This window comes from Natator depressus, chromosome 5 (assembly GCF_965152275.1).
Source record: "Natator depressus isolate rNatDep1 chromosome 5, rNatDep2.hap1, whole genome shotgun sequence".
Taxonomy (NCBI): Eukaryota; Metazoa; Chordata; order Testudines; family Cheloniidae; genus Natator; species Natator depressus.
Genome location: NC_134238.1, coordinates 32,762,927 through 32,790,040, shown reverse-complemented (window position 1 = coordinate 32,790,040; position 27,114 = coordinate 32,762,927). Strand labels below are relative to the sequence as shown.

Sequence of the window (27,114 nt, the reverse complement as noted above, 5' to 3'; positions counted from 1 at the left end):
ATCACAAGAGGTGGAAAAACTGCCAGCATGAGTCTTATGAATCAGATGCTGCCTAGTGCATAGACACGATGCCCAAAACATAAATCAGAGACGGTGGGAAAAGGTGGTGTCAAACTCTCCTAAGCACTGCCCTGATCCTGTTCTGTGTGCACAGTACTAGTACTTGCTGTGCTGTTAGAGCAGCCTGAGGGATGATCTAATTTGCACCAGGCCCTAAACTCTGGAAATTGACTTGCCTTTGTTGACCTTCAAGGTAGATGGCAAGGCCCATATATTCTCCTTGGCTTATGTGATAAAACCCTAATTGAGGCTGGTATTACAGGTGGGACATTCTGATGGGGATTCTTTGGGGGCAGGAGGTTATATTAAATGTTAGTTACATTTTTTCTGCTGCTGGTGTTGCAATTTGGAAGGAAGACTAGAGTTTGTACTTTTAAAAGCGATTGTTAAGGGTGCCCAGAACCTGGAGTGAGTGCTCATTGTTGGAGATTAATCTAAACCAGTGATACTCAGACTGTGGCTCACGAGCCGCAAGTGGTTCTTTAACCTGTCTCCTGAGGCTCTTTGCAGCACATGATATTAAAACACTGTGTGATTTAATTATTAATCAATTGGGATGCTTTTACTATGTTATTAACCAGTTGTAGTTCATAAAATAATAGTACTTGGTTAGTCATTTTGCTGTGAGAATAACTGTGGTACACATAATAATATATATTGTGGTACAGATGAAGGATACCTGAGTCTGTGAAGCCTTAAGATCTCCCTTTCTTTCTCAAGGTTACTAGGGTCAATCAGTTATCTCCTGGATCTCTGGGAGCTGGTCTCTTTGGGCCTCTCACCCACACTGTAAATGGGCCACCAGCTGTGACAAGCTTACAAACTCCATTTTAAACTTACAACTTTTAAATCCATCCTGACTCTTTATTAACCTAAAACCAATGGCCTCCAGGATACTACAAGGAAGGCAAAAAACCTAAAATAACCCCTCCTCCTGCCGCAAACCCACTGGACACCTTGTCAATCTAGTTCCAAGGGAAAATTTCCTTCTTGATCCCCAAAGCTAGCAATCTATCAGACCCATTGCATTCTGGAAACACAGTTCCAACTGCACCTCCATTAGAGGGCAGGGAGAATGGGGCAGCAGCCACAGCAAAGTTCCAGTAGAGAGCTCCAAATACAAGACCAGGCAGGGTGCAAGAGGCATCAAACTTCCATTGCCCCCAGAGCCTAACCAATCACAGCTGGGAGAAGTAGAGAATTCTCCTGTCATCCACCGACACACTCAATCTCCATATATGTTCTGGATAAGGAGAGGAATGAAGGTCCCAGACCAGCCACGCCTGCCTCCGCCCTTCTTCTCTCCTTTCAGAATCCCGGGGTTGTGTTTCCCCTTCTGGTCAATCAAATATCTCGCCCTGTTGAGATGGGGAAGCTGCCAGTCTACTCCTCCTCCTCCACACGTGAAGTGGTGGGGCCTTATTGCCCCCAGCCTCTCATGCCCCCATCAGCAGCGTTGAGCCAGTGCACCTAAGGAGGAAGTAAGCCACATCAGGAAAAGGGCAAGCATGGCTTACATCTGCTTGGGAGAAAGGGGGAAGCATGAACTGAATTGTAACGCTGGGTCACAGTTTGCTCCCTGGCCTGCTCATGGGGCAGCACAACTACACTCTTCCTCTTATTTTAAGGAAGGGGCCAGTCTAGCGACAGCATTTTACATCTGCAAAGTGCTGTGTAAGTCTTAACCATGAGAACAGGGACTGTCTTCTATCAGAAGAATGATTAGGTAGCTGTATCTATATCTCTTGGGTGTTGATGATTGCCCATATAACTCTTTTACAATGATTTCGGCAGTCTCCTAGTCTTTGGGCTGGTCTACATTGAAAAATTACATCAGTATAGCTACATGTCTCAGGGATGTGAATTTTTCACACCCGACAGGGACGTCATTAAACTGACCTAACTCCCCACCCCACCAGACGTAGACCTAGCTAATGCCTCTTGGGGAGTTGGAGTGTCTACATTTAAAACGCTAAAGCGGTGTAGCTGCAGGAGACATAGCCCCTTCATTTTTTGGTTTTCTTTCACTCTTACAGGGTTTAATACTTCACTCACTGAACTGGACAGTGCCAGTGTCTTTAAAGTATGCAGGTTCCAGGACTAAGACTGTTTAATTTGATCAATTTAGATCCAGTTTTGTATCACTAATACAATATACTACAAAGCTTACTTGAGGATGTAATTCTGGTCTGTTTTATTCATATGGAGTAGTGTCACTAAAGGGGACCAGAAAATGGGGAAAAAATAGCAAAAAGTTTTGTGATCCTCCCACAACCCCATTTTTTTCAAAATGTTGTTTCAATGGAGATTTTTCAGCCAGTTCTGATTCTTAGACATGTACATCATAGAAGTCTTGGTAACATTTTCTCAACATGGGACAGGATGTTATTAATACTTAGCGATTCACAGTTGAAGCAGGTTTCTATCTGATAAGATCACGTAGTCAACAAAATTGTAGGAGTATAATTGAACACAAAACTGTTTACAAAAACATTGTGTTGTGAAATAAAAGTTGCAACCTTTGCCTCCCAGGAAATGCTATGTGAAGTATTTTGATAGGCTGTGGAGGAGGTGATGAGTCATTTTAGACTAGACAAGAACAGCTCAGTATTCAAGAACAAACTGCAGGGAACAATTGTGGAGTGGCCAGAGGGGCAGATAACATGAGACAATATGCTTTCATTTTTAATTTCCATGGTGTTGTGAAATCTTGTCCATGTTAGGAGTTTAGACATACTGTGTAGATGTATGAATGTTTTGTGTATGCTTGTTATTTTAAAAGTTTCCAAAATGGTGCGTGCACACAAAATGTGTACCTACAGCTTCAGTGGCTATTTTGAAAAATTGCCTCTGGATGTCAGATATTATATAAAGAAAAGAAGGACTTGTGACACCTTAGAGACTAACAAATTTATCTGAGCATAAAAATCTGTCAACTTCATGAAAAAACTTAAATTTGTTAGTCTCTAAGGTGCCACAAGTACTCCTTTTCTTTTTGCGAATACAGACTAACATGGCTGCCACTCTGAAACCAGATATTATATAGTTATTTTAGCTGCAATAATTTCATACTTAATAATGGCAGAAATTTCCTTGCTGTTATAGTTTTGCCCCAATGCGCACTTCTACAATACTTTTTCTATTCACATGGCAAACACATTTGCTCCCATATTATGGTTCTTTCATATTGCCTAGGGAGCCACATTATATCAAACAAACAAAATAGTCAACCAGGCTGGAAACATTGTTATTATTTATTGATAAAATGTATGGAGCAATTTTACAGAAGAAAAGCAAACATGCAGAATTCAACAGGTTTTCTTACGATTCCCTCTCTTAAAAACTGTGCAAAATTCCAACAGTTATTACTGTTAGTGGTATTTTAAGGAACAGAACACAGCTAGGGAGGGCATTCATTCTTTATATGGGTTTAACAGCACAATACATATGCTAACAAACATAAACAAAGGCTTAGCATATGTATTCTGCTGTTAAGTTGGTCAGGAGTTCTCAAGAGGGGGTGGGGGGGAGGGGAGATGGAAGGTATTTAAACAGTGTTTTTGATTCCTGCTCCAGACTCTGGACTATGAACATATACTGATGGGAGCATTCTAACCAAGGGACAGAGGACTTTAATGTAATCTGGAGCCTTCATATTTCCTTGATCCTTTGCAGATGGACTTATGAGATGTATATGGTACAGAGACTGTTCTAGCCTCATTGATTGCCGATTTCTCCCTTGCAATGGACAAAGATCAGATATTTGCTCTCTCATATGAGTCAGCAGCCTTTGATACCTGAGATGTAAGCCACATAGTCCTTGCTTGAGTAATTTTGTTCTTTCCTCTCCAAATGTAAAAGCCTGTTCCCATTGAACTCAATAGCAAAACGTCTTTTGATTTCAATGGGAACAGGATTTGGCCCCAAGAGATCAGAGAATGTGATTTTGATCAATTGCTTATCTGTCCAGAGACAGTTCTCATGCATGTTCTGCCAGGCTGGTTTTGATTGCCCCGCCTGTATGTCATACTGAGGAAAATAATAAAACAATTTGGGCTGTGGTTCTATCAAGATGCACAGGACACACACAGTTCTATGCCTCTTTTCCATCAGACCCAGATGGCGCAGCATCTTTGCTTTCCTAGTGCCTGGCGGAGAGCAATACTTAGGCCTTGTCTACACTGCCACTTTACAGCAATGAAACTTTCTCGCTCAGTGGTGTGAAAAAACACCCCCTTCCCCAGTGATGCAAGTTTCAGCACTGTAAAGTGGCAGTGTAGACAGTGCACGAGTGCTGGGAGCCATGCTCCTGGAGCTGGGAGCTACTCCCCTCGTGGGGGTGGGTTTTTTACAGCGCTGGGAGAGCTCTGTCCCAGCGCTGGTGCTGCGACTACACAGCCATGTTAAAGCACTGCCGTGGCAGCACTTTAACGTTGGTAGTGAAGACATACCCTTAGATAAAGGCAAGCTGGCAGAAGTTTAGCTTGGACATAAGGGAAGCACTGATAGTGTGTTAAGGGAAAGTGGGGTGATTGTCCTGGCTATCCTTCTTTCATTTAAGAAGTTTTCAATTTGGGGTGCTACTGGATCCCCAATGACACCTGCAAATGCTTTGGGCCCCTGGTGCCACCTGTATCATTTTACAACTGCATCTGTTTATGTTTTTAAACTGTTTAAACTTTTGCTTAAACAAAAAAAGTCCCAACCCACCAACTGTTAATTATTAGAATCATATTGCAACTTGCTGCTGCTTAATATATGAAACAGAGTATTTATTTGTAACCTTTAGTAGATGCAGAATGTCAGTGAAATGTTTCTGATATTTGCACCATTGGTTTCAATAGGGTTTTCTATGGTTTGTGTGATAAGAGTAATATTGTTTGTGTGATGGTATGTACAAAGGTTCTCTCGAGTAGAAATAGTGGATTGCTAATGCAGGTTATGTGATAAGAAAGTATTCCATGGCAGTACTTACTTTACATATTATTATATTTAAATAGTTTCTTTTTTTAAATTGAAAATCTAATAAGGGCAGGTCTTCACTACCCACCAGATCGGCAGGTAGTGATAGATCTATCAGGAATCAATTTATCACGTCTCATCTAGACGCGATAATCAATCCCAGAACGCACTCCCCGTCGACTCCGGAACTCCAGCTCGCAAGAGGCGGAAGTGGAGTCGATGGGGGAGCAGCAGCGGTTGACTTGCCGCCGTCCTCATGGCCAGGTAAGTCGACCTAAGATACGCCGACTTCAGCTACGCTAGTCATGTAGCTGAAGTTGCATATCTTAGGTCAACCTCCCCACCTTCCCCAGTGTAGGCCAGGGCTATGAGAGCAAGAATGAGTAGGAAGAAAGTGCTATGGTACAAACAGAGAAGAAAGGCTATTATATAAAGCCTATTATTGCATGTATGATCCAAAGTGTGGCTAAAATGAATGGAAACGTGCTTTACCTAGGAAGAATACTTTTGTACACTTTCTCTAGGGAAATATACTGTATATAAAAACTAACATGGTTGCTGATGCATATTAGTCAATAACAGCATTGCTCAGAAATTAAATGTAACATTTCATTAAAAATACTGCTGAAGAGATCATCACAGTTGCAACATGAAGCGCTTAAAAGTCAGGACATGCTAAAGTTAAAATGACGTGTCTTAGCACTGCCCCATTGTATTATAACATATACAGCGGTTAATCACAGGTGGGGAAGAAGAATGAACTTGTGGTTAAAGCACGAGAAAGAGATTCAGGAGACTGGGAGTTTAGTTCCTGCTCTGTCACAGACTTCCTGTGTGACCACAGGGGAGTCACTTAATCTCTCTGCAAAAATAGGGATAATAGCCCTTTCCTCACCTCACAGCGATGGTATGAGGATAAATACATTAATCATTGTGAGGCATGCAGACAGATATATGGCCCTCATCACCATATTATGTACCTCAGACAGATAACTTCATTGCTATATGGCCATGTCTATCTACAAAACCTGTACTCATATAGTGTGCAAACTGGACTGCAGACAACGAAGCAGCTGTTTAATATTTATTTTCATCTTCATTGTGCAATGAGTAGACCTTTGTATCACTCAACTGCTGACCAATTTGCACACTGAATGAAGCAGGGGCGGGGGTTTACATGCCACTCTTTGAATTCTATAACTTCTGCTCTCAGTTATACCTGTGTACCTTTGGGGTAAGTCCACTGACTTTGGTGGATTTACGCTGAATTTCACAAACTCCATGGGACAGTGGAGGCACAGTTATTTATCAAGTCCATGTTGTGACTCTGCCACACTTTCTAATGAATTATGTCCATTAAAATACGAGACATGGGCAATTTCAGTCAGGTTAGGGTTGTGCAATCATAATTTTTCTTGAACATGAAAGAAAGTTTACAAACATTTTCAAACAAACTCATACTTGCTATATTAATAAGTCTCAACCCATCCCAATGACTACCATATAAGCCAAAAAGTAGATACGAGGGACTTCATGATTTACCCCCTGATATCCTCTTTCAGATATGAAGCACCTCCTAAATTTCCAGAGCTTTATTTGCCCACATATATAATTCAACCTATGGTCACTTTTTTAGAAAAATATACACTCATATTAAAAAGTAACAATACACTTGGTAAGACTATTATCAAAGAATAGAACAAATATGCCTGACATGTTATGTTCTTTGGAAAAACTGCAGTGGCTTTTGCATTTCAGTGAAATTTGTACCAAGGAGATGAATAAACTCCATTGTCTAAATGCTGGGCTACTTTTGGAAGATGGAGGCATATCCACATATGCTCATTCGGTAGAAGGAATGTGACCCATGTGAAAAAAAGAGGCAGTTTTATATTAAAAATGATTAGTGTTCGAAATGGGTTTAGAGAAATATAATGTTAGTATCTATGTTTCAGTGTATTATATAACATTTTAAATCTTTGATACAAAATAAACATCATTTGTTAAGTGCTTAGTCACTGTACAAATTTTGCATCAGTTCTTAAACTTGTAAGTAAAAAATGAGGCATGGTTTGTAATATAAAATGCTTGTCAGTGCTTTTGTAACTGCTCTTTTGATAATTATCTGGTTGGGCACTTTCAACCTACTGAATTAAATAGCTACACAGTAACTTTTCATGGATAGTTCAAGAAGCAACCCTACTGGCAACTCCAAGATACACAGCGAGGGGCAAATTTTTGGGGTGTCTCTAAAAAACACAAGACTTACAATTTTGCTGCACACATCAGTTTGAGAGTCCAAATGTGATTCTGCTTATTTGCAAACAATGAGCAATCAGCTGTGCTTGTAATTATAATTTTGTGAGCATAATTTTACAGGCCTGCTAAAAGTCAGATTCTGGTTCAGACACTTGTACGACTTAAGGGATCAATCTTGAATAGTTTTGTTAATAATAGAAATTTATTTCATGGAATGGCCTCTGTACATCTGGATGAACTACATTAAGAGGGAAGAAAAGCCCTTGGAATTGCAAGTTTCGTGCAAGCTCTGCAGTTGCCCCTTTCCTCTGGATTATCCTTTTGTCAGATATACCCGACTGTATCTGGTGCATGCTCAAGGTTTGAAAGTCTGGCTTAGCCAATTGCCAGTCCATTATGAGAAATGACTTTTGAATACTTTGTTCTTTTGAAAATAAGGAACATGTGGTAAAGAGATTATGATTACTGCTTGCAACTTGGCTTCTTGCATAATTTGGGCTGAAGAAATATTTCATTTGATAAAAAACATGAATAGACTATTTTCCCTATACAAAACAACTCAGAATTTTAAAATTGAATTACTCTCCAAAAATGAGTAACAGCTTAAGATATTTTCTAACATATTACAAAATACTATAGGGCTGTTTTCCCTTTTTAACATCCACCTATATACTTGATTTGTTTGCTGCCGTTTCCTCTTTTTAAAAAACACCTTGATTAGTCCATGATGGAGTTTAGAAAATGTTGTGACCATCAAATTTATAACTATATTTATAGCTTTACAGTCATATTTGAGGCAGACCTGAGGACAGATCGTTGTTTAATAGCAACATACTCTCCTTTGGTAGAATTCTTTATTTCTCCATTTTCTTCTTTAGTGGCCTTTTGAAAAATCCAGCCTGTATATAGCAGAAAAAAGAGAATGCAATTCAAAACTGGAATTTTAGAAACATGAGACATTTTGGCAAAGCTTAAATGTTTTTATTTACTGTTTTAATGCTTACAGATGATACAAATTCACTTATTACTGAAGTACAATGTTGCTTTAATGGACTGGAACAATAATGACATATCTCACATTAACAGACGAACTGAGAGCAAAGTTAATGTACAATGATTGCTGAATCATTGTTATGCTGACGGAAAGTGTCAAAGGTTTGTCAAGTCTTCAAACAAATTAGAGGACTGTTGAACAAATATTAGTTTACTGTTTAAATTCCAGATTTTTCAGTGGCTATGCATACTAATTACTAACATACTAACTGAGTTTTGGCTTTGAGAAGACTGCCCACTTGTGGCAAAAGATTTAAGCACAGCAGTCAAACAAACAATGTATTTGTCATTACACAAACTAAAAGCTATTTCACCATGCTAATTTTCCCCCTACTGTTACTCACACCTTCTTGTCAACTGTTTGAAATGGGCCATCCTAGTTATCACTACAAAAAAGTTTTTTTTCTCCTGCTGATTATAGCCTACCTTAATTGATTACTCTCGTTAGAGTTGGTATGGCAACCCCAATTTTTTCATGTCCTCTATCTATCTTCCTATTGTATTTTCCACTACATGCATCTGATGAAGTGAGTTTAGCCCACGAAAACCTATGCCCAAATAAATTTGTTAGTCTCTAAGCTGCCACAACTACTCCTTGTTCTTTTTACTGTCTTTAAATTATAATTTGAAATTTGAATTGCTGAAGAATATCAAGTCTGAAGTCAATACAAAATAATTTTATAATGCTACACTCTTCATTTAATTGTTCAGCTAACAACAAATGTAATGTCATATTTTGCAACGTTAATGAGGGCAACAGACAGCTAGTTATACAGCATATTTATTCCACTCAGAATCACCACTTACCAGGCCAGTTTTTGTTAACCTGCAACATGGCACAGACAAAACCTGCTTTTGTGCATGAAAATCTGGTAATTTCATGTCTAAAATTATTTGTGAATTGTAGATGTGTAATTTTGAAGATGCAAAGGTAGTGGTGGCCACTTTTGAAAATTGGCCCCAACATATCAACGTATTCGCTAGTTTTCTACTAGTTCTGCTGATTTTGTAAATATGTAAGCGCTGGAGGTATTTTCATAGTTACTTAATTTTAATTCTGCAATGATTAAGAATCAGTTAATAGGTACTAATGACACTTAATATCTACATTTTTAAATTCACTAGTGATTTTGGTTGCTAAACTGGACACCTTGAAGGGGCCTGGTTGTCAGATAGTGGATGCATAGCACTTTCTGATAGTCAGGCCCCTTTAATGGGTCTCAAGTCGGGCACCCAAAATCACTATTTACTTTTGACTTTATTGCCTAATTCTAATTTTTTACACATATCATAAAAATAAAGGGTTGAGATCAACTGAAGAAATATGAGCAATGTTGTGCCTACCACGAGTGTACATGCAAATCAAGTGACCGTGTGTGTGTACATGGCTAGCTAAGAATGTAATCAGTTTAATTATATGTTCAAATGGCTGTACATGTGCAGTAGTGTATCTGCATGTATGTATGTGTGAAATTATATGTGGATTCTTGCATATGGACCTCAAGACTCCCACTTTTTTAAAAAAAAAGTAGCGTAAAGTTTTATTCACAGTTTTATTTTTAAAAGAGAAAACTGTTATGAATCAGTACCAATACTAAAATTTTACTAGCACCATCTCTCTAAGGTACTGCTATAAGGTATAAAACAGACTGGCAATAGCAAAGTCCCTAGTGGACTTTATGGATTTTGACTCTTCTCCCTTTTCATGGTATAGAAATTTTGTTTGGGATAGTTAATAATGCTAATCTTAGTTTACTATTTATGGTTACAACAATGGTCTATTTCTAGAGTTATTAGAAATGGCTTTGGATCATTAGAGGTCTTGCAAGGTTTTAAATGCTTATTGTGGGATGCTGAGAAACCTTAATTCCTACTGAGTTGACTGAGAGTGGAGAGCACCCTGCACCTTCAAGAAGTACTCATAACTTTGCAGGATCAAACCATACATACCTGGAGTTAATGCGTGATATCTGAGAGTAGCTATTTAGGGCCTGACCCTCAGAGGTGCTTTGACTTCCCAAATTTTTAAGAAATTTTGAGACTGTATTTCAGCTGAAGCAACCCAAAATTAAAGGAACGCAGGAGAAACCTGGCATGGTTAGCTAAAATTATTTACCATTCTGTATTGTATACCTTAACTACTTCACTGTGGTGAATCAGTGTTAGTGTTCCACAGAGTAGCTCTAAGGTATTTCAGTGAAACTTTCATTATTTGATCTCTGAGGCATGACCAGATTGAACTGGCTTAGAAATGATTTCACAAGATGGAAGAATCTCTTGTTAGTAGGACAAAAGTGCAAAGCAGCACTTTTTCTAAGCATCCCTGTGTCAGAACCCACTTTTTGCGACAAGAACTCTAACTGAATCTAATTTTAATGAAATCTCACTGCTAGAAAACTGGCACATATTGATTGTACCCAAGTGGTTAGAATGGTCTATTTTACTTAGGGAAAAATGAAATTTCATTAAGTATTTATTATGATATTTTACTAATTTAGGGATTTATTATATTTGCCAAGTTCTAATGGTAAGAACACAGGACTGAGCCCTTAAACATCTACGTATGTAAAAATCTAAACACAAATCAAACAAATGTGTAGCTTACCTTCCACAATGCAAATATAAGAAGTGCAAGAATCAAGAGTCCAGCAAAGGCACTCAGTAAAATGACCCATAAAGGGATGACGCCAGGGTGAAGTTCTCTTGAAATTTTAATCGTGATCTGTGAAAATTATTCAAAAGGTAAATGGTAAAAAAAAAAAATTCTCTAAGTAACAAAGTAGCATAACTTGTATCACCTACTGTAGATACTGTAGTATGACTTTCAAAAGAACCCTATAGTTTCATTTTGTGGGTAGAATTTAAAGGATGAAAGACAGAATTTAACTCTCAGTATGAAAATTGATATTTATGTAAAGTCTCACAAGATGTGTAAAGTTCACACAATGGGCCAGTTTCCTCAAAGACGTTACAAGCTTCCTCCAGAAACTCTTCAACATCAACAACCTCCTTCATAACACCATCCCTACCACCATGGATATCATCTCCCTATATATCAACATCCCTCACCATGATGGCATCACTGTCTGCCTCAAATACCTATAAAATAATGAACACTCAGAAATCCACCCCAAACGCATAGCCAAACTCATCCTCACCCACAACTACTTCATATTTAACAACAAACACTTTGTCCAAACTATGGGAACAGCAATGGCTAGTAAGATGGCAGCCTCTTTATGGGACACCTCATGGAGGAATTTCTGGAAAAATGCACCACAAAAATCAATGATATACCTGAGATACATCAATGATATTTTCATCCTCTGGACAGATGACCTAAGCTTCCTCATAGCTTTCTACCACAACTTCAATCACCGCCACCGATCCATCAACTCTCTCTACAACACTGTCACACCAGCACCAAATTCCTGAAGACCATGATTGGATTCAACAATGGAACCCTACAGACAACTATATACAAGAAAGCCACAGATCACGACATTTACCATCACAGATCCAATAACCACCTCAGACATGCCAAGAAATCTGTTATCTGCAGCCAGGCACTCAGATACCACAGAATTTGCTCCAAATAAGAAGTCCAGTATACACATCTAAACACATTTAAATCTGCCTTCACTAAACAAGGACACACTATCAAAGAAATAGATTGTATCATGGAATGGGCCACCCAAATACCCAGAAGAACCTGCTTCAATATAGGGGGGAAAAAAAACTCACTGACCGCACACTTCCAGTTGTTACCTATCACACCACATGGGGTATCATCTAACAGTTATAACCCATACTTGATGGGGACTACATCCTGAAAAATCTCTCTCAAACCCTGCCTTCTAGCCTTCAGACAACACCCAACCTCAACAAGCTCCCCATAGACCAGGACACACCAACTCAAAGTGCGACCAGACCCTGCCAGAACAACAGATGCAAAACCTGCGGACATAATTCCACTGCTACAATGATTGGTAGCCCCAGAATAAACCTTTCAAGATCCATGGGTCCCACACATGCCTATCACAACATGTGATATACCTCATAGAGTGCATCAAATGCCCTAGCAACAGTTACATAGGTGAAACCAGATAACTGCTACACTCTCAAATGAACTCACATAGAAAAATGATAAAAGGCAGAAATACACTATCACCTCTGGGTGAACACTTTTCTCAAAATGATCATTGTGCATCTGACCTCTCAGTCCTCGTCCTCAAGGAAACCTGCCCAACACCATCAAAAAATGAGCCTTGGAACTTAAATTTGCAACTCTGCTGGATAATAAAAAACAGACTTAATAGAGACACTGTTTTTTATGGCCCTTACAACAATTTGGAACACAACCTACTGCTTGCTAACCCTTAATTGCTCACTTCATTTTAAGTGGTCTCCTACAGCATGTGTGAATCCCTTATGCTTAAGGATCTGTCCCACCTTGTATTTAGCTCAGACACTCGTTTCTTCCTCCAGACCTGAGGAAGAGTTCTGAGAAGCTTGAAAGCGTGTCCCTTTCACCAACAGAAATTGGTCCTATTAAAGACATTACCTCACCTACCTTGTCCCTTTCATATCCTGGGACCAACATGGCTACAAGAACATTGCAAAGTACCTTCTAATTAGGAGTCACTGTTTTATTTATCACAATTCTGCTACTAAGTGAATGTAGTATTCTAATGAACTATATTTTCTGAAGTGTGATGCGGTGCACAAACCCCAGACTGAGCAACCAGGAATTAAGAAATTACTCTGGGCTCAGCCAGCTCCACCCTGCCACACCGTAGCAAATGTACCAACTGGAGAAGGAACTAAAAGGCAGGAGAGCAGCTCATTTGGGGGCAGACCAGGGAGAAGAGCAGACCTGCTACTAGCAGCTCCAGGGAGATGAGCTGAGGGAAAGGCAGTATTTCTCGCAAAACAACTGCCCAAAGGCCCCTCCCTGGGGGAAGGGAGGGCCTGCTGCAGAGACATACTGAGAGAGAAGCATTGCCCTCTCATATGAACTCTGGACTGGATTGATCCCCTTAATTTTTGTTTGAACTATCCCAACAGGGGAAAGCCTTGGACTGAGTTGGCCCAGGAGGCTGGGCCATACCCCAGGAGGAGGCAGTTGTCCTCACTCTGCCTAACCCCAGATGGCGACCTTGGGACAATTGCAGGAAGGTGATAGGAAGTGGCCCAGGAAGGGCTGCCTTAAGCCTCCCCAGCTGTCAGAACATGGATAGCCCTCAAAAGGCCCTGGGTTGGAGCCCAGTGGAGTGGGAGGGCCAGGGCTCGCCTGCCAACAACCCCCCCAACTAACCTAACCACTAGACAGTGCTCTCCTACCAAACAACCCTTAGCGAAGGCTGTCACAAAAATTCTGGCATAACATTTCTCTGTTTATCATATGGTTGTGATTCTCAGAAAGGATTTTCAGTAATACTGGGAAATGTTTATTTAAGTTTGTGTTAAGCTCCTAAAAAAGAGATGTGTGTTCATTCAGGAGTACAGAAAATGCATGTGGAAAGACTGCACACTATGGAGTGTTTACAGTACCTGCTCCATGATTCAGAGGAGCATGTTAAGGGCTTAACTTCATGAAAAAGTTGCAGTGGTTTAACTACATTTGTGATTTTAAACCAATTTAGTTAAATCAATATAAAAGGCTGTGTAGAAAATCTTCTCATTCTAAACGAGACTTATTTTGTTTTTTCAGTTTTATTTGTAATTGGTTTAAGATGACCTGAAATAAGAGTGTCCATACAGGGCCTTTCACCATTTTAATCTTAAATTGGTGTTAAAAACTATTTTAAGTTAAAACAATGCAACTCTCTTGTGCAGCAAGGCCTTAAAATTTGTAAACTAAACATTTAATTTCAATGACTTCTTATAATTAAAACAAGGTATTTCTGATTCACATCACAATGTAGAGGTAGCTCAGTTTATCCTCAAGAGCAGCCAAACTTCATTTTAGTTTATGATCTAAATTTTAATCTGTGTTTTAAAAGGAATGTATGTAGAAAAATAAAGAAAAAGCTTATGGCTCATCACTGGCATGTAATTAGTAGTTCCCAAAGTAATATGTACAAGAACTAATTCATTCTGAAGGTCACTCTTTCAGAAATTCTTGGGGGCACTGCACAGTAACATACAGTAAGATTTACCACCTAGAGTTACCAGTGTAGTTATCTAATACAATATTACACAAACAAGAAATTACCCTAGAAAACAATACAATAAATTTATTTTGTATAGCTTTATGCAATGTATTCTACGATGTTTTAAAGAGTTAAATAAAAGTTACAAACGAAAAAATAGGATAGAGATGATTATACTGGCTCCCATTAACAGGCAATGAACTTTAATAGGAGTTGATCAGGCCATAAGAGGTATTGCAAATGAGGATTGCACAGTCAGGGTAGATGTAGCTTTAAGAAATAAAATCTTATGTTCATATAAATACTCCTGGTAATGAAGAGGAGGAAACAATTAGAGGAAAATATTGCATATAAGCAGAATTGTTTCTAAAGGACATTTGTTTTTCAAGACTACCTAGGACAGCTGCTTTTTAAATTACTAATGTTTTTAAAAGATTCATTTTAAGTGTGTCTCATATCCACATGGACAGGGGAAGCACTAATTTACTGCAATGGTTAGCTCCAGATTAGGTGAATAATTTTCTACTTCATATGTAAATTGATAAATAGCATAGTTTTTCTATCATTCAATATTATTTTAAGTTAGTTCTGACATTTTTTTTTACTCTGAATAGATAGAAAATTATAGACCTCTTCCTCAGAGAAGTGTGGTTCACTGCGGCAGGTAACATATCAAACATGTCATTAACAGGGTAAATCCTACAATGGGTGTCAGAGACTAGGGTCGCACATACCTCTCGTTTTTGATTGTCTCTTCTCAAAATCAGTGATGAGTTTTCACTCTGAAGTAATGCTCTTACAATGAGATGTAAACTGTGAATACTTGCCTGGAAGAAAACAAAATGCCACTGTTTATGTTAAATATTTTTAAGACTGAAATTTCAGAGATGAATAACAGCATAGAACTAAGTTCAGGTTGTGAGGTGGTAGGAGAGCAAAACGGAATGATAAATAGAAAAATCACAGAGAGGCATAGTGGGACAGCACATTAATTCTGTACATGATGCTAAAGTTTCAAGCAACAGTGAAGACAGAAATAATGCACATGGACCTATGGTCTGATCCTGCAACATGCCAGTACTTGTAGTACATCTCAGTACTTGTAGGATTGAACCCCAAAGTACAGTTAAAATTATGGGAAAGAAACAAAAAATATGAAACTAAGACTGACATATTTAAAGTCCTGATCTTGCAAAAATTGCACACATGAATATCTTAAGCATGTAGGTATAATTAATGAGCATCAAGTTAAGTGCATACATAAGTGTTTGCAGGAGTGGAGCCTAATACATCTCCAAAAAACAAGGCAAAACTTAGATATTTAAAGGGAAATAGAGTCTTGAAAAACTGAATTGCTGAAATAGGAGTTTGCAATGTGAAATATTAGCTATAATCTGAATGCTATTTTGGGTCATATACACAGAGGCATCACATCACAGGTAGGTAATAATTCTATTCTATGCAGCTCTGGTGAAAATGCATTTTTAATTCTGATGTTCTGAGTACCTCAGTAACAGAATATATGTAGGTTAATTTCAAGGGAATTCTTAAAATAGTAAGGAAACAATTTCAAGTACTAGAAGACTGAAGATTAAAAAAAATATAACTGTCTAAGCATTATATTTGGCTTAATATTGTTTCAAACCCATAGTTATACTCAATGTGGAGAAGGCTTACTTACTTTTATAAAGGTAGGTTTCCATAATCTTAATGAAATGTTCACTTGAGTTATATCAGATGGGGCCAGAGTACAATTAATAGATGCACAGTTGTATGTATCACAGTCCTGTTTAAATGTTTATGGACAGGAATTAGTAATTAAACATTTTAATATGACTCTCTAGAATAAAACATCCTATGTATAGACCAGTGATTTGTAATTTACTATAGGTTAGTTGTATGTGTTATTAACACTAAAAGAATATTGATTACCGGGGCTTGGCTAGACAAAAAAATTACACAGAAATAACCAAGCTTACTTTTTAATTCAAATGTAACATATCAGAATGCTAGCATTTTGTACCAATTTTGCATAGTTGGAAATGACTAAACAAAGTTGCCAGGAAGTGGGAGGTCAGGTCTTTAAAATATTACTTAATATTTATTTCATTAGACGAGAAGGACGAGGATAAAAGATTTACACTGATGTAAATAGGCATAGTTCCACTGAAGTCAACGGAGCTACGCTGATTTACACAAGTCGAAGATCTGGCCCAAGGATGTGTAGTTCAGCTTCATGTGCAGTTTTTACAGCAAGAGCTAATAAAAAAATATAGCATGTTACCTTTAAAGGTAACGCTTTCAGCTATTAAAATATTTAAGACGAAATTATATGAAGGAATATCTTAACAGTATTTATTAGAAATATTCAACTCAAAACATTCCAGGTAAATACTGCAATGAATGTACACATTTTAGACAGGCTTACCATACTTGTATCTTTTGTAGGCTCTTTTATTTTTGCCACCACAAACAGCGTCCCAGAATTGATCTTGAATGGATCTATAGGGTGACTGGTTTGGCAGACTGCATTCTGTTAGAAAAAATACCAGCATCTCTCTTACTGCCCGAAGGTCCAAAATAATAACATGAAAAAGCTCCAGAAATAGGTCAGTACCCTAAGATTTAGCAACTGTAACAACAAGATCATTTTATAGTATACCCATTTGTATACTATATATACTATACTATATATTTGTATACTATATATACACATTTGTATACTATATACACTATATACACTATATATCTATACATTTGTTAATAACCAGAGCATAGAAGAGCAAAATGAAGGTGACATACCTGTTGAAGCATATTATTTTTATTATTTTTCTCATTACAAATATGACAGTCTTTTATGAGGTAATTTAGGCTACATCTAATCTGCACACCATTGGCAGTGGTAGGTAGTATGCATGTAGCTATATGCTTCAGTGAAAAGCAGGATGCTGCTGAAGCTTTTCAGTGCCCTAACCACTAAGCCACGCGCTTGACAATAAATGAAATTAATCTTGATATCTTCAAATTATTGTTCAAACACCAAAGCTAGGCAGGCCTTATTTTGTGAACGGCTACATTTCTAGAAATTCTTCAAGAAGGTTTACATCTTATTCCAAATCCAAGTTATCATGTAGATTGCAATCAAAGCTAAATTTAAGTGCCCATATGTAATCAAATTGAGTCTTTCATTTTCTGACACCAAACACAAAAAAATGGAAGAAAAACATTTAAACTTTAGAATAAAATGAAGGTGCATTCATGTTTATAGTCATAACTTACATCTGAAGATGACAATCCACTTAGGTAGAGAATGGGGTTTTTGGACAAAGTCAAGTTGGGGAATGAAATCTGCAGAGTGAGTTGTGGCACTGGAAAGTGTTCACCTTTTTCAATCTACAAGAAACAAGAACAACTCTGTATTTCCTGTTTTCTAGTTAGGACCTTCCTTACCTTATTGGTGTTTGACTGTGGTTTTTTCCCCCCCTCCCTTCATAGAATCATAGAATATTAGGGTTGGAAGAGACCTCAGGAGGTCATCTAGTCCAATCCCCTGCTCAAAGCAGGATCAACACCAACTAAATCATCCCAGCCAGGGCTTTGTCAAGCCAGGCCTTAAAACCTCTAAGGATCGAGATTCCACCACCTCCCTAGGTAACCCATTCCAGTGATTGGGTTTATTTCACCCTCCTAGTGAAATAGTGAAGTGTCTCCTAATATCCAACCTAGACCTCCCCCACTGCAACTTGAGACCATTGCTTCTTGTTCTGTCATCTGCCACCACTGAGAACAGCCTAGCTCCATCTTCTTTGGAACCCCCCTTCAGGTAGTTGAAGGCTGCTATCAAATCCCCCATCACTCTTCTCTTCTGCAGACTAAATAACCCCAGTTCCCTCAGCCTCTCCTCATAAGTCATGTTGCCCTGCCCCCTAATAATTTTCGTTGCCCTCTGCTGGACTCTCTCTAATTTGTCCACATCCCTTCTGTAGTAGGGGGGCCAAAACTGGACACAATACTCCAGGTGTGGCCTCACCAGTGCCGAATAGAGGGGAATAATCACTTCCCTCGATCTGTTGGCAATGCTCTTACTAATACAGCCCAATTTGCCGTTGGCCTTCTTGGCAACAAGGGCACACTGCTGACTAATATCCAGCCTCTCGTCCACTGTAATCCCCTTTTTCTGCAGAAATGCTGCTTAGCCAGTTGGTCCCCAGCCTGTAGCAGAGCATGGGATTCTTCCTTCCTAGGTGCAGGACTCTGCACTTGTCCTTGTTGAACCTCATCAGATTTCTTTTGGCCCAATCCTCTAATTTGTCTAGGGCCCTCTGTATCCTATCTCTATCCAGCGTATCTACCAATCCTCCCAGTTTAGTGTCATCTGCAAACTTGCTAAGGGTGCAATCCACATCATCCTCCAGATCATTAATGAAGATATTGAACAAAACCAGCCCCAGGACCGACCCTTGGGGCACTCTGCTTGGTACCGGCTGTCAACTAGACATAGAGCCATTGATCACTACCCATTGAGCCCAATGATCTAGCCAGCTTTCTATCCACCTTATAGTCCAGGGTGATTGAAGTCCCCCATTAGAAGCAGGGCCTGTGATCTGGAAACCTCAGTTAGTTGTCCAAAGAAAGCCTTGTCTACCTCATCCTTCTGATCCAGTGGTCTATAGCACATGTCCACCATAACATCACCCTTGTTGCTCTCGCCTCTAAACTTAACCCTTCGTAACTATGCAGTCAGCCAGTGGTGAAAGGGAGCATGATGTGAGCTCCATTAATTTTATTCAAGCAGCAGACAGGTATTAATTGTACTCCAGAATTAGCAAATGCAGTTTACTATGTATCTGATGAATAAATAGGTGGCTGCAGACAGAAAGACAGGATTCAGTCTATTTTGACATATTCTACATTTCTTGCCACTCCCTTGTACAGCTCATCTGTTTTCCCTTTAGGACTTGTATTACGTGAGTTCCTAGGGGCTTTCCTTTCTATTTTTAACTCCGTGTTCAAATCCAAAACAATGCTCTAACTTGGGAAGCAGTAGAGGAGCCATTGTTGGGAAAAGGAAATGGCTTCTGGCAGCAGTACTAGCTGGCTCAAAAGAACGTTCTTACCCAAAGACTCTTAGAACAGCTCTAAAGCAACCGTCTTCTTGCAGCTCCCCTCCTTCCCTATCTCAGCTCAGTCTGACTTGTTTCTCAGATCACAGTGGCTTCTCTCTCTCTCTCACACACAAATTTCTGCTCCTTCTGAACTGGCACTCTGCAGGAAGGGGTGGGGAGGAGGACTATCACTTACAAGCAGGGTCCCAAGCTAGTAGCAGGGACACTGTCTATCAGATTTCTGACTATGCGCTTTGCAGCCCCTCAGCTTCTGCCTTTATTCAGTCAGGTAGGGTTTAGAAATCAGATAATCCCACCTCAAACAATCTCTTAATTTTAACATTAACACAAAGATTGGAGAATACTGTATCTAAACTTTAATGTTTAAAAAGTATGGGTGGGTAACAACGACATAGGTGGGATATAATATAGCAGAGGGATAACAATTTCACCTTTGTAATTACTGTATAGAAAGAGTTAGTCCTTTCCCAAGGCCCATCTATTACAGACAGAAAGTTGCTGATTCAGACTTTTCATATGGATAGGACTAATATTCAATGCTAGATTTAAAACTGGGAAACAGGGATGTTTTAGAGATAACTAAAATCAGTCCTGCTACAATGTGAGGGATTTATAACCCACTAAATGTCTCTTCCAGCCCAAGTATTCTACTTTGCCATCTTCATTTAATTAGAAATGCAAAGTCCTTAGAGCATGGTACTTCCTTCAAAGCTAGCTGGTTTCTGGAAATATCAATTTTCAAAAATAAGTACAAACTGTAATGAATTAAGGGAAGCTTCTAGTTTCAATGGCACATGCTTTCCCACTGACCGTCTTGAATGGCTCCATGGCCCACAGATCACATTTGAATACCGCTGATATATAATATTTTGAAAGCAAAAAACACAAAATGCTGCTGTAGGAGGTTTAATATGTTGCAAATGTGACACTTAGGTAATAGGTTAGCAAAGGACATAAGTGCATTCAACCAAGTTCAAAAACAGAACTAGTCCCTTTATAGTGTCATTGTAGCTCCTGTTTCTTACCTTATAGTTTATGTTAACTTCATCCCCAATGTTCTCAGTTGTATTAATAACAGCAGGAACTGTATCATTTGCGGCAATTATAATATGGGGTTCTTTGGGATCTTTCAAATGACTGTGGGTTAAAAAAATAACAAAACCTTTATAATCATGCACTCTAAGTTAATTCTAGAGAACTTTTTGTTACTTTAAGTTAATCCTTCAGGGCTAGTTTTATTACAGTGTGCTACTATTTCCATTAATGCACAAGTCATTGGTTTTCTAAGAAGTGCTTGTGTCTTTTTAAGTATAATGTACATTACAAATCCCTTGTTTGGTTAAAACTATATCAGAACAAATCATTCATAAAAGAAAGATGGATTTAAGGCCTGACTCTACACTGCCTTGCTCACATGGAGCAGTACTTCACTCCAACCCTAGTGCCATGCGAAATAGGCAGAATCCTAGTAAACAAACAGAAAAGAGAAAAGGTGGATAAAAACAGATGGGTCAAATTTAACTCTATTCCATATGGGGAGGACCTGTATTCAAAGCTAGATTTGACACCCATTTATTAGGGATGATTTAAGTCAACAAAGTAACACAAAGAGTGGGAAATTTTCAGAAGCAAAAATGGGAGTTAGGCACTTAACTGCCTTCAGATGCTTTGAAAATCCCAGTTGGCATGAATTTAGCCTAATCATTTACATATACAAATATACACACAGCACATCCCATATTGATATATGTAGGCATACCCTGCACACATATTTCTAACAATGGAATTCAACTGAATTTCAACTGTTCCTGAGAACAAAGAATATATCTTTACTATGGCAGACCCCTTGAATTAAAAATGTATATGTGAACTGATAAAAGGCTTTTGAGAATCTGGAAATTAAGGCTAATTTATGAAACCTTAAAAAAAAAAAAAACAATAGAGGGCCAATACAAAATGCTAGTTTTCACTACAAGGGGAAAGCTGTGCTTTCTAACGCACGTGACACACCTCTGAATAAACAGAACAAAGTATGAGAGTCAGCGAAAGCTGCTATTGCACTAGTCATCCTATAAATCACATGTAGATACATAAAAAGTGGCTGCAGCCTGCTACTGACAGTGACTGATCCATTTCAATAAACCCTTTGCTTTTTATTCACAAAACCAGTGTTTGTCTTTTGTCTACACTACCAAGTACAAGCTAACAGCAAAACCACACAATAGTCTCTTTAAATGTCTGCTGTATCCCATACTAGAAAATTAAATACAGAAAAACAATACCTTAAAAATATTAATCCCATTTCATATTTTACTGGGATTCTAACGTCTCCTCCATTGTCAGTCAGGGTCTCAAGTGGTTCTTCACTGTCACTAGAACAAAACATACCACTCTGGTCAGATTATGATACTCCTCAGTACACAGTATGTATAGTTGGTGGGGAGGGCTCTGAGAGACTGAAATACCTGCAGCTGTGCATATAAAAAATCCCACTGACCACTTCAAGTTAATTATGGTCTTTTAAAAATAAATTGAAATGGCTCTTTCCAGTAAGTAAAAGGTACATACTGCATTAGGCCAAAGTCAAAATTACACCCTTGTAGAAATGAGAATACAAACTGCAGTAGATTGAAAATAGCTACATTATATCAAGTAGGGGCCATCTCCATCACACAATCCCTGTAATTTCCTGTGACACCATATATTACAGGCAGGTGCAGTCCAATTTACCCATGCAGCTATGGCAAGGCACCTCAATCTTGACTTGCTGCAACACCATTGCTATTTGAGGCCTAGGCCTCTCTCCTTGGCAGAGACTGCAAATTGTGTTACAATGTATGGTAATTTTATTATCAGAACAGATGTCTTCTGTGGTTGAGGCTAGAAAATCTGAGTCACTTGTCTCATTGGCCTCTATAAATGAATGTCCATTTATTTAATCCACATCATTTGATAGCCTCAAACAAACCAATAGTTCTGTACATCTCTAAAGCTGGCCATTCTAGACATTTAATATTCTCTTTTGAACCAACCCGCCCCGCCCCCCCAAAACCCCCCATCTCTGTCATACCAGCTGGAGCGCAAGCTATACAGTAACTAAAAGGAAAGTTTGAGATATAAAAGCAATTTTGGTAACTAACCTTGTTACATACACCTGAACAGTAGCATTTTCCAGAAGATAAGAAGCGTTGAACTGGAATACTATTCTGAAAGAAATCTGGGGGAGAAAACACATATTTTAAAAAGATACTAAGAAAAGGAGAGTAATACTCAGCTAAACATTAAAATGTATTCAGATGAAAACTGGCAAAATTCCTAAGTCAAAAATCTTGGAGTCCATACTCAGTTTTCAGTCCATCTAACTGAACGAGTAGGACTTCAGGATTTTGCCCAAAATGAAAAGGAAATCCAATAGCCATCAGGTTATTACACTGCAGGGCCAATTTTTCAAAACTGGTGGCTCAGAATAAAATTGAATATATAATGTGTGTATAAAAGATAATTAAAATAAAATTACATATTTAAATTCCAATTTGTAAATTTAATTTCCTTGATTTAAGAATTCCACATCTGTTGATCCCGAGAGCCTGGTACAACAGCTATCAGGCCTTTAGGGAGGGATTTGTATACAAAGCCTTGGTAGTATAGCTGGTATGGGCTGTTTCCCTTCTCATTTAGAAGAGGCTGCTGGGTTTGCATCTGTTCGTACCAATGTGATGGCATTTTTAATACATGGCAAAGGTGCCTAGAGTGTTGAATAGGTATTTTTTAAATGTATTTAAGAAATCTAAACAAATAAATAATCCTGGATTTTACAACAATTTACTAATGACTATAATTAAGGCCAATATAACATAACATTGTCACTTGGAAGGCTTTGGAAGCTCTGTTCTAAACATGCACCTCTCAGCATCACTAGACAGATTACACCGTAGCAGTTTTGCTTTGGTTTAATGAAAATGTAGCATTTGGTAATTATGTGATATAACAATCTTACAATTTGTTAATCTAAAGGAATTTGAATTCAAGCTCTTTATTTCTCCATTGGTTTAAACGTGTGCACAACTTTAGTATAAGTGATCCAGAGAACACTGTATGGGCAATTTGAGCATATAAGGAAGGCAGGAAGAGGCCTAGAACAGGAATTTACTGGGACTGTTTATCAGCCAATTAGACGAATTAATATCTGAATGCAAATGAGGGTATGAAACATCTAGGTTTTCAGACTGAGTGGGAATTGAAGGACTCTAGCCACAGACAAACTGACAATAACAGCTGGAAAGTAAAATGAGAAGACTCTTAAGAAGCTGTGAATGGGAATAATAAGTGGGGTTTGTCCTGATTTGTCTACATGGAAAGAACAGTTTATCTAGTTGCTACTGCTCAGAGACTGGAATTGGAAAAGTGTGTATGTTGGTGTGTGAGAGAGAATCTAAGGTAATTTATTATATCTGCACAAGATTTGGTGTACCCCAAAATAAAAGGAATAAGATATTTTATCCTAGAGCAATTTAAGTGCAATTGATTGTCCTTATTTTAAGCTATTTTACAAACACTGAAGTCCAAATTTAAAGTGCTGCATTTGGACATTTGATTTAATCACCAAAGAATACATCTGGGCTACCAGAAATTTATTCCTAAAATATAAAGAAATAGGTTACAATTGTTTAAACATTTTTACTTCCAGGTCTCTAGGTATGTTTCTTATGCAAAATGTTGAGGTTATAGGAAATTTTCTTTCATCTAGCTCAGGGATGGCCAACCTGAGCCTCAGAAGGAGCCAGAATTTACCAATGTACATTGCCAAAGAGCCGCAGTAATACATCAGTAGTCCCCACATCAGCTCCCCCCAGCTCCTAGCGTCTCCCATCCAGCAGCAGCCCCATCAATCAGCGCCTCCCCTCCCTCCCAATCAGCTGCTTCATGGTGTGCAGGAGGCTCTGTGGGGGAAGGGGAAGGAGCAAGGGCACGGCAGGCTCCAGGGAGGGGGTGGGATGGGGTGGAGTGGGGGCAGGGCCTGTGGTAGAGCCAGCCACAAAACTCCTGCTGAACCCTTAGGCATGTAAAATCAGTGCCTACATTTCCAGGGTAAAAGCTCTCTCTGGGCATGTGCACTGCTGCCTCAGTGGAAGAATCCAGACACCTATCTCCTGAGTAAGCCCCAGAGCGATCTGGAACTGGGGAAAGTTTGACGTTTGCCTGCCTATCTCGCATGTGAGGCCCCATTCAGTAGGTGTGCTCATAGGCTGATCATCATGTTGGGTCCCATTTAGAATGGAAAAGGCGGTGGCGGCGGCAATGTTATAACTTTTAGCTCAGTGGTTAGAGCACTCACCTGGGATGTGGGGGACCCTGATTCAACTCCCCCTTTTGCCTGATGGGGATATTTCAATGTGGGGCTCCTTTAGTCTCACCCGTTGAAGTTGTTTCATTGTGAATAAATTCTTAAAGAGCCATAGGGCCAGAAACAGAGAGACAGAGAGAGAGAATGACTCTGTAACCTGCTAGCTAAGGCATCCACCTGGAAGGTGGGATACTTAAGGCACAGTGCTCCCGCTCTTTAATTGAATGCCATAACCACTGAGCTAAAAGTTATAAGGTGGGTGTCATCTTAACCTCCTGTTTTGTGTGAGTGAGGCACATGCCTAACTCATTCTCACAAAACCCAATTTAGGTGGCTAAACTGCCTGATTCCAAGAGAGGGGTTTCTCTTTGTGGTTGACTAGCAGAGCCAGGTGCGTCCCTGCATCCTGGAATGAGACAACTATCTCTGTGAAAGGGGCAGGGTTTAGGACACACCTCTCTCACACATGGCTTTTGTGAATCACATTCTAAGGTACCTATCTCTCCCCATTCATTATAGAGGCTAGGTTTCTTCCGTGAAGAATTGAGAGTTAAATGTGCAGGGGGGGGGGAACATCATGGCATTTCCTGGATCTTACATGGCTATTTCCATAGAGACAAAATCTATATTAGAAAGTGGACCTTTTGAGTCTTATTTTAGGGAGGCACAGTGAGGTGTGTGTGTGTGTGTGTGTTGGGGGGGGAGGGAAGGAGTTCTTTTTTCATTGACATGGAGTTATTTGAGATTTATTTACATCTAGAAGCTTAATTGGTGCATAAATACATAACTGATCATGTAGCAAAGCTCAGGATGGACAGCTGCCATACAGGGCTGCTGCCCTCTCCAAAAATATTCCATTAACAGTTTCCTACCTCTTCTCCAGACTTTAGGAAAGGGTATCCCACTTTACAGGTAATATTGTGATTGGATTCACAGCTATCTTTCTGTATACCCTAGACAGAAAGAGTCACATCATTACAAGAGTGATTTCACTTTTATGTGAAACATTTTAAAAAATGTGTTAATTAAAAATTAAACAGTCCAGAAGTATAGCACATATTCTTTGCAATAGTTACATTCCATCATCATCATAATCATCATAATCTAAAATTCAAATTGTTAATGGATATAACTTTCTACATTTTTGTTTCATAACATATGTAAAATATTTTTATCATAATATTGTTATATAAAGTTATATCAGAATTACTATTATCATCAGTGAAAGTGTACAGAGAACTTCACAAAATGCATAGGGCTTGAGTTTAAAATATGCATACATGCAAAAGAATTCTCTTCTCATCCCAAAGCATCTTTACAAATATGGGGAGCAGTACAGTGTCACCATTCAGTGGTGAAGTGGGGGACTTCAACTACTCAGACATCTATTGGGAAAAATAACACAGCAGGGTACAGAGTATCCAATGAGTTCTTGGAATGTATTGGAGACAATTTTTTATTTTAGAAGGTGGAGAAAGTTACTAGGGGAGAGGCTGTTCTAGATTTGATTTTGAAAAATAGGGAGGAACTGCTAAGAATTTGAAAGTGGAAGGCAGCTTGGGTGAAAGTGATCATGAAATGATGAGTTCATGATTCTAAGGTATAGTAGGAGGGAGAACAGCAAAATAAAGACAGTGGATTTCAAGAAGACAGACGTTAGCAAACTCAGGGAGTTGGTAGATAAGATCCTGTGGGACGCAACTCTAAGGGGAAAAACAATTGAAGACATTTGGCAGTTTTTCAAAGTTAAGGGCACAAGAGCAAACTATCCCACTGTGTAGGAGAGACAGGAAGTATGGGAAGAGACCACCCAAGCTTAACCAGAAGATCTTCAATGATCTAAAAAAAAAAAAAAAAAAAAAAAAAAAGAGTCCTACAAAAAGTGGAAACTAGGTCAAATTACAAAGGATGAGTATATACAACTAACACAAGTACATAGGGACAAAATTAGAAAGGTCAAGGCACAAAGCAAGATCTATCTACCTGGAGATATAAAGGGTAACAAGAAAACATTCTACAAATACACTAGAAGCAAGAGGAAGACCCAGGACAGGGTAGGCCCATTACTCAATGAGGGGCGGAGGGGAATAATAACAGAAAATGTGGAAATGGCAGAGGTGCTTAATGACTTCTTTGTTTCGGTTTTCACCAAGAA

General features: G+C 38.8%; 1 protein-coding gene across 1 annotated transcript in view; it reads right to left on the bottom strand.

Moving 5' to 3' along the window:
• Positions 1–3,553: 3,553 nt before the first annotated feature.
• Positions 3,554–27,114, bottom strand: part of ITGA1 (integrin subunit alpha 1) — a 121,597-nt gene continuing 98,036 nt past the window's right edge. Inside the window, exons 21-30 of the mRNA XM_074952532.1 lie at positions 25,832–25,912; positions 22,756–22,832; positions 21,898–21,987; positions 20,641–20,752; positions 17,769–17,882; positions 16,918–17,022; positions 16,171–16,275; positions 15,224–15,316; positions 10,940–11,056; positions 3,554–8,180 (exon numbers count right to left, since the gene is read on the bottom strand). Coding sequence (XP_074808633.1) covers positions 8,136–8,180; positions 10,940–11,056; positions 15,224–15,316; positions 16,171–16,275; positions 16,918–17,022; positions 17,769–17,882; positions 20,641–20,752; positions 21,898–21,987; positions 22,756–22,832; positions 25,832–25,912 — 939 coding nt within the window. The 3' untranslated portion in view covers positions 3,554–8,135. The remainder of the gene's footprint in view (positions 8,181–10,939; positions 11,057–15,223; positions 15,317–16,170; positions 16,276–16,917; positions 17,023–17,768; positions 17,883–20,640; positions 20,753–21,897; positions 21,988–22,755; positions 22,833–25,831; positions 25,913–27,114) is intronic.